Raw genomic sequence first — 16,927 nt, forward strand, 5'->3', positions numbered from 1 at the left:
CTCCAGAGGGATTCAGAGGTGTTCCCAAGCCAGACAGGATATATAATCCCTTCAGAGAGTTCTGGGTCTGCCCCGGGGTCGTCTCCTCGTTGGACGTGCTTGGAAGACCTCCACAGGGAGGCATCCTGATCAGATGCCCGAACCATCTCCACTGGCTCTTTTCAATGTAAAGGAGCAGTGGCTCTACTTCAAGATCCCTCTGTTAGTCAGAGCTCCTCACCCTGCCTCCAAGGCTGAGCCCAAACCCTCCTAAGGAATCTCATTTCAACCACCTAAACCCACAATCTCATTCTTTCAGTCATTACCCAGAATTCACGCCCATGGATGAGGGTTAGAACAAGAATAAGTGGTAAATTAAAAGCTTTGCTCTCTGGCTCAGTTCCCTCTTCTCATGTTCCATTCTATCGTCACTCTTGAACAAGACCACGAGATACTTGAACTCCTTCACTTGGGGCAAAGACTCACTCTCAACCCTGAGGGAGCAAAGCACTGTTTTCCTGCTGGAGGTCAACAGAACCACATCATCTGCAAACAGTAGAGATGAAATTCTGTGCTTCCCGAACCAGAAACCCCCCCTCCCTCTGACTGCACCTTGAGATCCTGGCTATGAAAACCCCAAAGAGGAGCAGAGACAACTCTGTGCTGGGGATGTGGGCGCAACTCTCACTTTGGTCATACAGGACCCTGATGGCTTGCCACAGAACCCCAGTACCCCTCACATGACCCCCCTAGGGACATGATCATAAACCCTCTTCAGACTGAATGAGCAAACTCCCATGCTCCTTCAAGAAGTCCTGCAAGAGTAAAGAGCTGGTCTACTGTCCCACAACCAGGACAAGAAAAAAAATGGAGATTTTAAATTTAATTTATTGACACTGTTGCATTGATCTGGCATCTTAATATTGCACACATAATAACAGCCGCAGGAATAAGCTCATGCCTGACAAACATTCGCCATAAGCCTGAGACAAAGACGCTAGCAGTAAGCCTCAATTCTTCACATGCATCAACCCAGTCTGTTTACGGTCACTGCATTAGAAAGCCCTCGGCAGCTGCACTGTGTCTGAGCACTCAGGCTCTAAGGTGTGGCTTGCACCTCCATTTACTGTGCTTTCATGCTTTAACAGCATTCATTTCAGCCCTAAATTGTGAAAAAGTCATCAAAAATAGATCTAAGTATTACTTTTTTGGCATAAAAGACAAAAGCTTTTCAAACCAATGGAATTTAAAAATAAACTTTGAACAAATGACATGATTCTTTATGCAACACCACTCAATAAACCGTTTTCTGTATCACACTTACCAATGTTTTCCAACTCATACACATCAGATATAAATTCTATAGGTTCTTTGCAGTGATGATTCTGATGGTGCGCAAAGGTATGCTGATTTTATTCTATCACCTTGTATGCTTGGCATAGTCATAATCAGCTCAAACATGGCCTTTTGGTAGCGTTTCTCTATGCAGAAATCACTTCTTGCATCCCAAGGGGAGTTGTCTACAGCTGGGTGACATCTTCTGCAAATAACCTATGCATGTATTTTCTGCATGGTCAATAAAGTTTTTCAAGTTGAATTACACTATGCTTACTCTTTGCCCACGAGAGAATGCAGACATGATATACAATGCTTTTCAAAAATATGCATATTCTTACTGTAAAAACAGGATTAAATCTGCAACACATTACATGTGAAACATGCCATATTCATTTCAGTGTAACAGTTTTAAGGTGCATTCGACCGTAAATTGTATTTCCGAGGAAAGCGATTAGCATAAAATCATCTGATCAGTCAAAAATGCATCTTGTGAGCATAACTAAAGCCTGTAACCAACATGTCATCATGACAGAAATGTTCTTCCGGAGTCAATACCAATGCAGATCTTCATCAGCTGATGCCTACGATATCTAATGCCTTTATCAAAATACATCCCAGGTTTGGAGCCAGCCCATCTAGGTCCCTGTTTGGCAGAGGAAAAGATAGTGTATCAAAGAATGATGGTGACTTTTTTCCATATCTCCCACAGAAAAAGCCTGGCCATTGGGTGATATTTCCCTAAACCATGGTCCAGAATAGAAACCTGGGTTCTTTGGCTTAGTTTGGATCCGAAATGAGGGGTGACTTAAGTGTCAGAAGAAGTTCAGGTCCAGAGGCAGGGCCCAGGGCAGAGGCATGGCTGTCTGACATTTGCAGGCCTTATCACCAGGTCTTTAACCACCTCCACAGTCCCAAACAGCGGGTACAGTTTCTCTGTGAACTTCTCGTTGTAGGTGTACAGGTGAGAGCGCTTCTCCACATCGTAGAAAGACAGCTGACCCTGCTCATAGTCCAGGTACACCCCAACCTTCCTAGGCACCAAGCTCTGTGACAGCGAGGTGGCCGGCACGGTCAGAGCTTTCAGATCCGTGCCCCTCTCCAGCCGCAGGGTCAGGTAGCCTGAATCTGTGTTGAGCGTGCGGAAGCCCTGCCGTACAGCGGAGGCCTTGGCCACACCGAGACGCCAATCCCGCTCACCAACCTCCACCTCCCAGTAGTGGCGGCCTGAAGTGTAGCCTTCCTGGCCCGTGGCACACCACCAACCGTCAAAGCGTTTCTGGCAGCGTGGGACTTCCTGGCGCTCCAATCCGCACCGCAAGCGCTTTTCATCGCTGGAGATCAGCAGGTCTGTGTTGGCTGTTTCTGAATCCAGAGTGACATCCTCTGTGGAGGGACAAATTATAACAGTTAAAACTAATGTAAATAAAGGACAAAAATAAGGAATAAAGTCGATCAGACAGATGTTTTTCATACCTGCAGCATCACAAATCCAGTTCCACACTGTGAAAACAAAAGAAAAGCTCTTAAAACACGTCTGTTTTTCTATCATGAGTCAATCAACTGTGCAACATCAGAAGGGCCGACAGTCAACATTTCACAAATGCTCATGCAAAGTCTGAGAAATGATAGGCTGTGGTAAATACTACACCCAAAGCACAACACTGGATTATTACTGAGTTTACTTGAATCAGAAGGACAAATGTCTTTGTGCAGCTGATTGTTAGAAAGCTTACAGTGCTGACTTTGTAATATGATGGTAGCTATAGTTGTGTTATGATTCACAGAAACCTTAAATCACCTTTCAATACCGTGCAGAAGTTGAAGGCATGTTTGGGCCAAAAATGTAGGCTGAAGTAAGGCATAGATGTAGTGAGCACGCCTGCCTGAAGGCACCATTGGGCGCTGAAGGATTGACACAATTCAGTTGTGATCTGAATGTCCTTGCATATTACCTGGGACAAGGTAAAATATTCAGTTGAAAAAGAAAACAAACCCACTGGGAAATTAATTAAAAATAAGATTAAATCGCAATACGGCCTGCTGCAATTTTCAAATTGAAGAAAGTGCAATATTTCTTTGACCTGAAATTTGTGTCAAAATACCAGTTACCAGAGATGTTATACATAACATATGCAATCATTCAAGTGCCATTTTTTAGAAGTCTACAAAATAATCCTACCTTCTTCATTTTTGTACTTTTTTCTTATCAAATATTAGAATGACAAAAACCCTTCAATGCAATAATTCATATCCAATTTGCAATATGAGTCATAATCATCAGAATTAAACACTTTTACAGAATTGTTTAGCCCTTGTTTAGGAATAAAAGAAAGTTAAGGAATAATTGCATATTAAATCGCAATTGCAATTTTTGGGGAAAAAAAAATTGCATTTAGATTATTTTCCAAAATTATTCAGCCCTAAAACCCACACCGAATGCGCTGACAAACACACTGAAGTGTGGCATAATTAAACGATGCATGCCAGACGCGCCACAGCTATGATTCAACAAGACTAGCATGTCAGAATTCTTCTTTCATAGTCATCTAGTTTAACACCCTGACCTAATGTCAACAAAGTGAATCCCAACGTCTAACTGCAGGAGAGCATTTGCTCCTTATTTTTGCATCATCATTTACAAGAGTTCCTACTGTTTCTCCCTCTGGGGAACTAGTGTGTTCTTTTTATTGTTTTTTATTTTCGTAACAACATGCATACCTTAAGTTCTATCTGAAGGAGAGCCAGTCCATATTGTCCTCCTTCTGATACACCCAAAATTATTATCCATAATCCAGTCCATAACTGTTTCTTGTTTCCTTCTTTTACAAGCTTAAGACTGCTACAGTTAACCTTGCAAAGCAGATAGATACGCCCGTTTCCTTGTTTCTCACTGGCAAATCCATCTTGCAAAGCTCCCATCTGAACCGTTTGGGCCCAGTTAGAAAGTGAAAGGACCAATCAACGTCAGCTTTCAGGCATGGTAGAGTCGTGACGTATGCAAGCAGCAACAAGAGGCCGGTGCAATTACGGAGGAAGAGATGAGCGTGGATGCTGCTAAATCGTCAGTTTTATCAGAACTTGATGACATTTCTTTGTTGAAAGAAGAACAAAGAACAGCAGTGAGTTGTTTTCTATTCTAAACGACAAAAGTCGTGTACTGACATGTCTACAGTTGCCATGGTTCGCGTTATGCAGTTCTCTGTGGAGTTTACTCCCCTTGGTAGCGGCTACATCACGTGTTTTGTTGCTCTGATTGGCCCGTAAAGATGTGACGGACAGAACATTCATCCAATCAACCTCTGAGTTTTTTTTTCAAAGGCTCTGCCCTTTCCCATACGCTGTCTATGAGAGGTTTACCATCTGGCGTGCCAGGTTATGCTAAAGTCAAATAGAGCGCTTCCGTTGTAAAGTGACTGACACTCTTTGACCCGCCCCCCCGATGACCTGTGAACTTGCACACAGTCGCGGAGACAAGATGGGTCAAGATTTTGTGTAGTATGAGCTGGCCTTTGGGGTACCACCAGGGCCAATAGTAGGGTTGCCACGACCCCCTACTTGTACTGTAGATGTTCCAAGGGCCCTACATGCCTAAAACTTGTATTTTGGTGCATTCCAGTTAATCTTGGAACTTGGAAATAATGTCATCAAAAATGTGCCCTAAACTCTGAATTTCGACCCGGAAACTTGGAGCAACTATCCTGAGTTACCAACCAGTAGCAACTGGAACACACTTATCTCGGTTGTAATGTTAATCTCAGCTCTGACATCCGAGTTCCAAGACAAATGGAAAGCAGCATTAGTCTCTAAGTCAGACTATATAATCTTTATATAATCTAAAATCTATTTTATTTTACCATATATAATCTGTATAGTGTGACATAATTTGCAACTTTTGTAAATTTTCATTGAAAATTAGGCTGTCAAATGATTTATTTTGTCATTGCAATTGATCTCAGAATTTTTATCGTTACTTGCCATTAATATTTAGTCACATTTTGACATTTTATTATTTTGCATTTAAAACGCTGATTTTATTTTGGAAGAAAATAAGCAACTTCAGGTAGACTGCAGATTATGGCATGAATTTTATCTGCTAAATCCTAAATCTTCTGGATATAAAAATAAGAGGAGAGTAAAAAGTGAAATGTTTGATCTTAACCCATCCACTGAGCTGTCTGAGAGATTTTTAAACTAAAATGAGACATTAAGAAGAGATGGTGGAGTTATTTTACATCACTTTAGCTGCAAAATCTGAATCAAAGTGGGATAAAAGGGGCAGTAAAGCATTTGATTAATGCCATAAAAAAACCTATGCACTAATTTTGGACCTTTGTGATGACTGCATTAATGCAGACAGTGCTAGTTTTAACATAGCTTTAAATGTGAATGGAACAACTGATGATAGATATTTAATTATCCAGCCAGATCTGGTCTTAATGAACTAGTCACACTAAGATCTATTATTTAAAAAAAAAAACATAAGTTACACATTAGAATATTACATAAAACAGTAAGACTTGCCACCTTCCCTCAGCGTAAAAAATGGAGGGACACTTGGCAGACAACTTGACCTGCACTGATTTCACACCTGACACGCATCATTATCCAATCACCTGACTAACATCCTCCAAATTGGCAGCCTGTCTAAGCCGTAAGATTTCCGCTCTCTCTCTCTGCCCTGCTATTTCAAGCTCTGCCTTGAATCAGCACCAGGCTCTTACTTTCTCACTTTTCCAGCAGTCACCTGTAACCTCTGACAGGAGTTTAAGATGCTTACTCAGCACTCCATGAGGTTGGAGCCTCATGGAGTGCTGAGTTCTCAGCAGCTACTAAGTGTGAGATGTCTGACCCCCCAATCAAACACATGATCTGCAGACCAGTGACTTGTAGTTCAGTCAGTGATGTACCTATCTATCTTGGGAATTAAATGAAGTAAAAATCAAATGTGTGCATGCCCTTTTGTAACTACAGTGCCTAAGAAAAATATTCACCCTCTGGAATGTTTTACCTTTTTACTGATTTTATAAATCAATCATGATCGATACAATCTGGCTTTTTTGACAAAACAAACAAAAAAAAAACAAAAAACTCTTAAATATCAAAGTGATAACAAATTTCTACTATGCTTAGAAGCATCCCCACAGCATGATGCTGTCCCCACCATTTTTTTTTTTTTAAGATTTATTTTTGGACATTTTTGTGCCTTTATTAGATAGGGGAGGACAGTGGATAGAGTCGGAAACAGGGTCAAGAGTGGGGGAGAGACATGCGGTAAAGGGCCTCAGGTTGGATTTGAACCCAGGCCGCCCACGTACATGGGGAGTGCCTTTAACCACTAGGCCACCTACTCCCTGTGGATGCCATTATTTTTACTGTTTATAGAGTCGTCTCAATTTAGTCCTGAAAAAACAGCAATAAATCCTTCATGTCAAAATGTTTACAGTATAAGCATGGTAGCACTGCCATGTGCTGAAACTGAGAAGAATAATAAAGTGTAGCGCAGGTGTTCTCTATTGAGGGCCATATTTCATTTAACTTAAAGAATTTTTGAGGGGGACAATCAAAAATGGGCCACAGGCCACATTTGGCCCCCGGACCATAGTTTGGACACCACTAATACAGGCAGCTTTACACAAGTGTCATTTCTTCCTTTCCTTGATGATATATTTAACTGAACTCTGGGGGATGTTAAGTGTTTTGGATTTTGTTGTCTCCATCCCCTGACTTACACTTTTCAATAACCTTTTTCTCTGAGTTGCTTGAAGTGTTCTTTTGTCTTCATGGTGTAATAGTAGCAAAGAATACTGATCAACCAGTGACTGAACCTTCCATACACAGGTGTCTTTATACTACAATCACTGCATATTTCATGAATTGTACTTTGTAGAAATCTGTTTTCACTTTGACTTTGGTAAAAAAAAAAAATTATATTGACCCTAAATGATTTATAAAATCCTTAAAGGGTAAACATCCAAGGGGTTAATACTTTTTATAGGCACTGTAAATCAGTTTTAAATAGTGAAACAATGCTGCAACTATAAATCACTCCCAGCGCTCCTGTTAACATCGCCTAATAAAAATGTTTTCTTTTACAGACTTGAAGCATTTTGTCAAAGGCATTAATGAAACGCCTATAGATTTGCATGCTCTGCTTGCTGTGCATGCCAACAAGGGCTTGCATAATGTAGCTTTTAAACACCTGACAGTACCATATACCCCTGTGAAAAATGAATACCACCCATTCCTACCATCGATCTAGACTATATAAATATTTCACTTTTAGATCCACCTGCATGTAAGAAAATTTCAGCATCAGCATTAATCTTTACCCGTGAAAATCAGCATCATGAAAGTAGATGATATATTTGAATGCTTAGAGTATTTCTTTGTCAGTTTTAACAGCAGTCAGGACTTGCACTCACCACTATGAGGGATGTAGCGGACAGCATCTGAAAGAAAAGGTGAACACTGTTATTACTTTCACTCTAAACACCACAAAGCTCTCGTAAGCTACTTTTCTGCACTCCCCTTTCATCAAACATTGACCCTGATTACTTCTAATGAAAATGACTCAGCAAGTTTTAGCGCTTTTAGAATTTAATTAAGTCAATAGTGCTTCTATGTGCACACATGCCATGTTAATCAATAGCGATTCACACTTTAGCGACGACCTTTCAGCCTCCTGAAGCTGACTGACTCTTTCATATGTAATTTTATTAAAGCCTGGTTGTGTCTATGACTTTCATTTGTTAAGTAGAGTTGAAATGCACGCACCGATCCTCTGGCTCCTCTGCTTTCTCACCAGCCATTGTTTTGTCACATCCTCCTAAACACAATCACAACACATACAGACAAAGCAGGCCAAGGTGAGGTTAACAAAGGGATAAAGAGATTAGCTCGACTAGGTTTCATAACCATGCATAATGCCTCACACTCTACTATAATGAAATCATGTAAGTGTGTCATGTTATCAAGCTTTGCTAATTAAAGGTACAGTATGTAGAATTTTTGCTTGTGCAACTGGTCCACTGCTTATCCAGTCATTAATCATTACAGGTTCTTTGGTTCTGTAACAAGGCCAGAATTTAACACATGCTAATGAGGGGTGTTATGTGACAAACTCACACACCTTCACAGGGCTGTCAGCATTCAGCACAGCCAGCATGATGAGCTCCATGGCGGGCAGCAGGTTGGGCAGACGACCCCTCTTCCACTGGAACTCCAGGTCGTCTAGCATCATGAGGACGGGCTCCCCCGGCCAGATTGTGGGCTTGAAAGAACCACAGTCAGGGTTACACAACAAAGTCGGCTCACGCTGCTGAGTATTATGATGGGGTGATTGACAAGGGCAGGGTGAGACTTAATCATCCCTATCAGATGCATGGAGAGAACTGGGTTAATAGCAGAGGAGACACCAAGTCACCGGTACACATCATCCTCATCGTCTGTTATTACCTGAGGTCTGCTTTTCATCTCCCGTGCCCAGTCCATGATGACTCTTTTGTGGGGCCCCATGTCACACTCCCCCCCTGACTCCAGGATGCAGAGGAGCTGTTCTTTCCAGTCTTTCTTCTCTGGTTTCTCATACTGGTAGTCAGACTGTGTGATTCTTGGCTGAATAATAAACACAAACAGAGCTGCAACTATTAGAAAACTGATGCAAATAGAATCTTCAGCTATCTACAATTAAGTGTTTTTTTCTTGATGCATGAGACAGGAAGCAGTTGAGGCTGAGGCAGAGGTGCATAAATTTACCAATGCAGAGGGGAAAATGCTGCAGCATACCTCAAGCTGCAGCATAATTCTCAGCTGATAGAGAAGACAGGAGAATAAACGTGCAGTTTCGTGTTAAAACTTCAAAAAACATAGATGTACTCATTCCCCAAAGGCAGATAAAAATATAAAAGAGAAACAGAAATATTGTTATGAAAAGTCTCTTGTTTATATCAGCTATGCACAGTGCCATGTGGCGCACAGTGGAAAATAATCTAATTGTGATAAATTTTCCCAATATTGTGATTGCAATTTGATATGCAATATTTCTTAAGTTCCTCATATTATGTATTTTCCAACAAACGAGCAATAAATCACTGTATATTAAAACTAACATAATATTGGATTTAACTAAGGCTAAACAATTGTGAAAAATATCTAACTGATGATTTTAACTCATTGCAAATTTATTAAGAATTGTTGTATTGAAGGGAGTGATCATTTTTACATCATTCTCATATTTAATAAGAAAAACATATAAAAATGACCAAGTAGGTTTTTTGTAGACTGTTCTTAAAATATAGCACTTTGATGATTGTATGATATGTAATGCACAACATCTCAGCTGCTTAAAAAGGTTCTATACTGATATTTTGACGCACATTTCAGGTTTTAAAAATATTGCACCTTATGTAAAAAAATGCAGCAGGCCATGTTGTGATTTAATTTAATTTTTTATGATTAATTGCCCAGCCCTACATGAGATAATACATGAGAAATTCAAGGCTGTAGAAGCTAAATTTGACTGTGGAAATTTTTGTTGTTAATGTGCAGGACTAGCCTCTTTGTAGAGACAGATTTATTTCGCTATAACTTCAGGAATATCAACTTTAAACTAAGTGACCTCGGGAGCTGATGCTTCAAAATGACATTGTCTCCTTCAGTCACAGCGATGTGAACTGACAGGAGTTTAGAACGTTGAAGAAAGCATGTGTGAGTGTCAACTCGTCTCTTCAAACCTTTGGTCTGAATCTGAGGGTTTAGCTATGGTGACTGTCACTGCTGGTTTCAAGACACTAAGTCTATAACTTCACTCAAACTTCATCCAACACTCTAAACCAGGGGTCATCTACAGTTATACAAGGGCCAGGTTTTGCTTGGTGGATGCTTTGGGACTGGATTTTCAAATAAACTTAAATCCAGAGACATTTTGGTCTAATTAACATACTTTGAAAATATTTATTTCATTTCAAATGTATGTCATTTTTAGCCTCTAAAAGTAAGATACCATAGCCAGCCACAAGGGGGCGATTGAGATATTTTAGCTGAATATCTCCAGGGCAGTTATGTTCGACATCACTGAGTTGAATGCTATAAAGGTGTGCCCTGATAGGAGAAAAACCTGTGCAAAAAAATATATTTAGTGTTGAGGTCAAAAGAAAACCATAGTTTTAATCAATAATGAACTCAAAATATGTGTTTATCATGTATCATATTTGCTAACAATAGGTGACAGGCATATTTCTGTAAAATGAATCAAACATTAAACCATTTCAGACCATTTTTGTCAATCTCATTTTTTTTTTTAATAGCTGTAGGGAATTTTTAAAAGGTACCTTATATAAATCAACCTATTTTTCCACTTTATATTTCTGAATTTAAGAATGTTCTGGAGGCTGGATGGGAAGACTTGGGTGCCTGATATGGCCCTCGGGCCGCCAGTTGATGATCCCTGCTCTAAACAACCTATATATCCCACTCAAGTCATTTTTCATTTTTTTTTATTATCGTCTATTAAAAAAGAGTCACGATTTGTGCCTCAGACTGGGGCAGACACTTATGTTTTAGTTCCAGTCAGTTTTATCCTAATAGTGTGCTTTCACTAGTGAAATATATTTTGTACCTTACAACCCAATGGAATAAAATCTTTTTTTCTCACACTGAAATAAAAAAAAAACCTGACTGTAAGTCAGTGTTAACTTCAGCAACTAAAACTATGCATAAAAATGTCAGTGGACTACATTTTCATGAGAAAGACGAGACTTAGAATAGCTAAAAACAGATCTTTAGGGATAAAAACACTCAAATAATAAATTTAGTGTTATCACAGAGACTAAAGCAAGACTAAAATGTTATTGCTCGATTGTTGGACACTAAAAATCCCTGATATTTCTCCACTGTTCCTATAAGTTATGTCAAAATTGTCATATAAAAGTCAATTATGACTGTTTTACATTTATGTCAATTTCAAAATCTGGCGGATTAAATCAGTTCAAAGAAAATAAATGCCTTGACTAAAAATGAAGACCAAATTCTAAGGACTTTTTATCAACTAAAACTAGACTACGATGTTTTTCAGTTTATGTCCACTTAAACTAAAGAGGCTAAAAATTACGAAAAGGAGCCGGTATAAGAGTATAACAGTATAAGAGACAAAATCCAAAATGGTTAAGGTTAAATCTGCAACAACAAACCCAACACACCTGCACTCTCTTCTCCAGCACAGCCGACCACTCCACAATAAAATCACGACACACAGCGGCCGGCCAAATGTCCTCACTGGTCCAGATGTGGCTGAGGATGTTTGACCTCTGGAGACAATGTGGGGAAAGAGAAAATGTCAGTGAAAACTACTGATGACAGATTTAATAGTTCTGTTCATCAGAAATACCATCAGCCCTAAACAGGCTGAAAGACATTATTAGTTTTAAAAAAGACACTGAAAACCAAGGCAGAAACATAATTCTTGAAATAAAGGTGGCTTAAAAAAGTTTGCTATTGTGTCTTTGTCAGTTCAACCAATAACCTGGGGATTTAAGTGCACAGTGTGTGAGGAGCTCTGAGTAATTTAAAATTGTTGGACATACTACAGGTGAAAAAAAAAAGACATAAACAGGTCATTTTATATCAATTTAGACATTTCGGTCCAAGACTCTAAATATTAAACTTCTAAACAGTGATTTCTGATTTCTTTGGGCTAATTCTCCTGGGATAAACGTGTTAATTATTTTTAGTTTTGTGAATTTCTCCACAGTTTAACACAAACATGAAATCTTCCTTTTCTCTTCTGTGCAACTGAAGAAATCTGACTCTATCAAAGGTCCTGCTTTAGTGCTGAAGCAAACCTTGATTTAAAGACAGTTGTAATTTTGAATTTAATTTCAGCGAGACATATTTAACAATATTCAAGAAAAAAAAGTATTGTTTTCATTGTGTTCTGTTAATTTATAATAAGATACTTTGATGTACAGTGTTAAACTCAAATAGATTAAATTTAACACTTTAAAAGTGTCTTTGTCAGTCCATACCTCATAAAGTTGAACTACACTTTTAAAGGTAAAATATTTTACATTAAAACAGAGCTGCAGTAACTCTCCTCTGTAAAGAACAAAGCAGAGAGTCAACCTCACAGCAAGACAATGCATACTGATGAAGAATATACACTATGCATCCTTTAGGAGCACCTAAAGTCACATGCAGGAACTCAGTGGATAACTTCACTCATGTTTCAAATGTGTCTCACATCAAAAACAAAAGTAATCCACCAGATGCATGAGCAAAAGAACCCAAGCAGGGATCACTGAAACATGGAAAATGTCTAAACACACCTAGACACTCTGCCCAAGGGCATGATGGGATTTGTAATTACAGTGAGCCAAGCTTATATCAGTTGACTTTACAGAGTTGGACTATCACTAGTGGACTGACACCAAGCTTTCTAGAGCCCATGGAGGTCCACAAAACCATGGCCCATTTTAATGTTGAGCTGTGCTAACCATATTTGTTTAACCTGAATTATAACCAGTCCTATCATATCAACTATGTTTGTATTAATTTATGCTGTAGTTCATAGCCTTCTTAAAAATATAAACCCCCTTTCTTACAACAATTAATATACAAGTGGCAAAAATTAGATAACGGAAAAAATAGCCAGAGAGTTTCAAAAATGGGTTTAAAAGGGTAAAAAAGATGGAACAAGTAGTTGGTAACTAAGTCAAAAGTGGTGAAAAAGGGTAAAAAGTGGCAGTAAATGTGTTAACAGAGAGAAAAATAGGTGGAAATAGAGGTGGGAATCTTTAGGCACCTCACGATTCAATTCCATTACGATTCATAGGGCTATAATTTTGATTCTTAAACGATTATTGATGCATTTTAATGCACTTTTTTTTTAAATTTCTGTTTCTGTTGTTGTCACTGTGTCATCATAATAAAAATAATGCATCTGTGTTTAGTAAAAAAAAAAGAAATAAGTAAAATTTCCACTATCCTTTAATGGGAGATGTGTGTAAACTGGAAATTTAGAATTGCATTGAACCAAAGGTGGCAGCTTCCTGCTATTCCACAGTATTAAATATTTAAATAATTTATTATTATCGATAATGGGATGTTATAAATTGATTCAGAATCTCCCACCTCCACATCACGATGCATCTAAGAATTGAATTTTTTCTCCCACCTCTAGGTGGAAAGTGTCAAAATATGGATTAACAGAGGCAAAAACAGGCAGAAAGGGTGTTGGAAAGGGTTAAAAAGTGGCAAAAAGACAAAAACTGGCAATAATGGGCAGTATAGGTGGTGAAATGGGATAAAAGTGGCAAAATAAGTTAACAGAAGCAAAATAATAACAGTGGTAAAAATTGATCAAAAATTGCAAAAATGGGTTGAAATAAAGTGGTGAAAAGGGTAAGAAAAGTGATTAAAAAAGATTAAACATAGCAAAAATAGCAAAATAGTGGAATTTTAAATGCAATAAAAATTGTCTGATTAATTGCAATGATCTACAGAAATTATGAGATTTACTGCAATTTCAAATTTATCTTTCAACAGCCGTAGAATTGAAGAAATTCAACTAATGGGTAGCCATTGAAAAAGCAAAAGAGTGTGTGTAGTGTCTCCCCCCACTTTTCTTTGATTTTCTGTCCATCTTTACTATTATCCGGTATCAGTGAGGTAGCATTAAGCTTTGATTATGAAACATAAGAAATTCATCTCCATATATCAGTGTCAGTGACACCAGACTCCAACGCTGTCCAAACCAAGCCAGACAAGCTCTAGAGTCAGACGTCACAGATGCATGTTTGCCTGCTACTAAAAAGAGAAAGAGACAAGAGTGCTTACCTGGCATATTTTGTTCAGCTCTCGGGCCAATTCCATGATAAAGACCTGACTCTCCACCAGCGGCTCCTTTTTCTCAAGTTTCACTCGCTTACGAGACTCCTGCAGCAAAGAAATTGATGATTACAAAAGACCAAAAACAGGCACATTCTGGAGCAAACTCAGCACTTGCAGCAGGTCTTTGACTATCAGAGGAGTTGTTTATTGTACCTTGAGCCGGATCTTGAGCTTCTTGGCCGGCTCGATAAGGAACTGCAGGCAGTCCTTCATCATGCTGGCAGCGGGAGAGTGTGGCCGATGCCCTGTGGTACAATAATAAAAGGCTTTAGTACGCTGGCTCTCACTCACTCAGAGCTGAAGTGAAGCTGACTGGGCTCCCGTCGCCCACACGCAAATCGATGAGGGGGCAGAAATACGTAATTTATGAGAGGTGGCAAAAGGTACGAGTGCGTGTAAAGAGAGAAACAGATAAGCACTGCAGAACTTTCACTACACCTCTGCACCACAAACCCACAGAGGGCTCATTATGAAAGCTATCACCGGAGGAGGAGGGGAGAGAAGAGGACCCACACATTAGTAGAAAAGAGACACCCCCACTCACTCAGCACACACAAAAACACCCGAGTGAGCTGCTAAGGTAGAAACAATGTAGTAACAGGCAGAAAATACTGCACAGTAACTGAATTTCCTGACGTGTGTGGGTAGAGGCATCTTGATCATGGCCTTGAAATTGGAAATTTATTCCCTAGGAGATGTGAGACAGCAGTGCAGAGCATTTTTAAAAGACTGCGGAGGGTGCGGGGGATCGTTGGACCGGTTTGCTGTTGATTCAGCAGTCCACCCCTGCACGCCAGTTTGATGCGCTGAGGGGATTTGCTGTTCTTTCTGTGATGAAGAGGTGGCAGCTGAGCCAAAGGATGCTGGTATTGACTTTTCAAGGACTGAGGAAAATTAATGGAGGTGGTAGTTTGAGAACTTTGGCAGAGAAAACATCTGAAGGGCTATCAGCCAAGACTGAAACTGTATTTTATCATAGTATCAGGCAGTGTGCATAGATGAAACATGACTTAATTGGTTATTGAACTCATAGTCTGTGGTGGACCCTGTGAGTCATATGTCAAAGCTGTTTACATACGTCTAAACACGTGCTTGAGAGGACAAGGACATGCCTGGTGCCTGAGCCTGTTAATCAATTAAGTTGATATAGAATCCAATTTGTTAAAACAACTGAAGCTAAATGTGGAAAAAGCACACGTCATTACAATGAATCACCAAAAAAACAACTCAGAGAGGTGTTCATTCTCACCTGGTTTGATGAAAGGGTTTATTTTCGCGTGATCAATGCAGGGGAGCTGTGTATGTAGGAGCTGCCAGATTAGAGGAAATCCAGGATTACCATGGGTACCTTTGCAGTACAGACACAAGTAGTGACCTTCTATTATTGGGACCGATCTCTACCTGCAAGCCACCAACATAAACAGATAGTTTAAATCAACCGTGCACAGAAAGCAGCACTTAAAAGTATTTAGGGTATTTTCAAAGCTGAATGAACAGTGGGAAAAAAAACACATTTTCCATTATATTCTATAATGTTTTAGTGGAATTGCAATGCAGACGAGCAAAATAGCTGCTATGCAGAGCAGAGAGCATTTTTTTCCAAAATGGTCAACTACGATTAGCATGCAAGCAAAATCACTTACTGACAGCATTTTCAGAAGCACGAGGAAAACTTCTAGAAATTCACATAAAATGAGAACAAAGTGGTGATTTTACCTTCTAACACGCGGGTTTTATTTGCCCTGCTCCTTCAGCGATATCCAAAACCCAGCCTCTCTCTGCTCAGAGGTACTCTCCTGCTTCATCCTCACCTCAACTGCGGAAAGACAACCACAGCGCGCGCTTTAATGTACCACCGAGCTGCAGTTCAAAGAAGGAGCCGCGTGGAGTCGCTATTGCGTCACTACAAGTGGAGAGTCCAAATATGGCGACTTTTATGGATTTGGATTTGAGAAGGGTCATTCAACTGATACTGATACGTGCACTTTAATCCTCAGACACCTTTAAATGTGTTATCCACAGCCTCTTTGTGTTCAAAAAAATGGAAGCCATACTTAAATAGCAGAAAAAAAAAAACATAAATTTTTCTATCAACATGAGACCTGATGAGAAATAACAAATTTGTATTAATTTTCAGGAAACTAACCATTCAAATGCCAGTTCAACTACTTAATACGCCTTCATTTTTAATGAAAATAGATACCAATAAATTATAAATTTCCATAATCTACATAGTAAGTTTCTGCTTATAAAGCACTTTGTGCTACATTGTCCTGTATGAAAAGTGCTATATAAATAAATTTTGTTTGATTGGTTTATTAATTGATTGATTATCTACATGCAAACTGTATTCCTTTAAAGAAGGTGTCACAATTGTGTGGAAATGCTTGAGTATTTTCTAAAAATCCCACAAATTTGAAAAAAAAAAAAAAAAAAAAATACTGAAATATTTCCCAAATGTTTCTGTCAAACTTTCTGGGGGAAAAAAAAGCTGAAAGATTGAATCAGATTCTCACCAGAAATTTCAAATTCCCTGAAATTTCCATGAAAATTCCACCCAAAATATGCCAAGAAGTTACAAATAAATTCCCCTGAAGTTGCCATAAAAATGTAGGATATTCCTTCTCCCAGAATTTCGTATAAAATTTCCAAATATCTACAAATAAATCCCCTGATTTCTATGGTGGCCTGGAAGTGCAATAATCAGACTTTGTAAATTTGTTAC

At 39.1% G+C, this 16,927-nt stretch overlaps 1 protein-coding gene across 2 annotated transcripts; it reads right to left on the bottom strand.

Moving 5' to 3' along the window:
- Positions 1 to 1,247: 1,247 nt before the first annotated feature.
- zgc:194990 (uncharacterized protein LOC568410 homolog) lies at positions 1,248 to 16,008 on the bottom strand. Of its 2 annotated transcripts, none has more exons than XM_041816307.1 (11): positions 15,919 to 16,008; positions 15,452 to 15,550; positions 14,356 to 14,447; positions 14,149 to 14,247; positions 11,514 to 11,621; positions 8,773 to 8,931; positions 8,447 to 8,587; positions 8,092 to 8,143; positions 7,740 to 7,766; positions 2,791 to 2,817; positions 1,248 to 2,700 (listed from the first exon to the last, which is right to left on the bottom strand). In XM_041816307.1, exons 3-11 carry the CDS (start codon positions 14,416 to 14,418, stop codon positions 2,141 to 2,143), a joined length of 1,236 nt encoding a protein of 411 aa, XP_041672241.1. In that variant the 5' UTR covers positions 14,419 to 14,447; positions 15,452 to 15,550; positions 15,919 to 16,008; the 3' UTR covers positions 1,248 to 2,140. The 2 variants fall into 2 exon arrangements, with proteins under 2 accessions (XP_041672241.1, XP_041672240.1); XM_041816306.1 differs by having other exon boundaries at positions 15,452 to 15,603.
- Positions 16,009 to 16,927: the final 919 nt, after the last annotated feature.

Source organism: Cheilinus undulatus, linkage group 20, assembly GCF_018320785.1.
Source record: "Cheilinus undulatus linkage group 20, ASM1832078v1, whole genome shotgun sequence".
Lineage (NCBI taxonomy): Eukaryota > Metazoa > Chordata > Actinopteri > Labriformes > Labridae > Cheilinus > Cheilinus undulatus.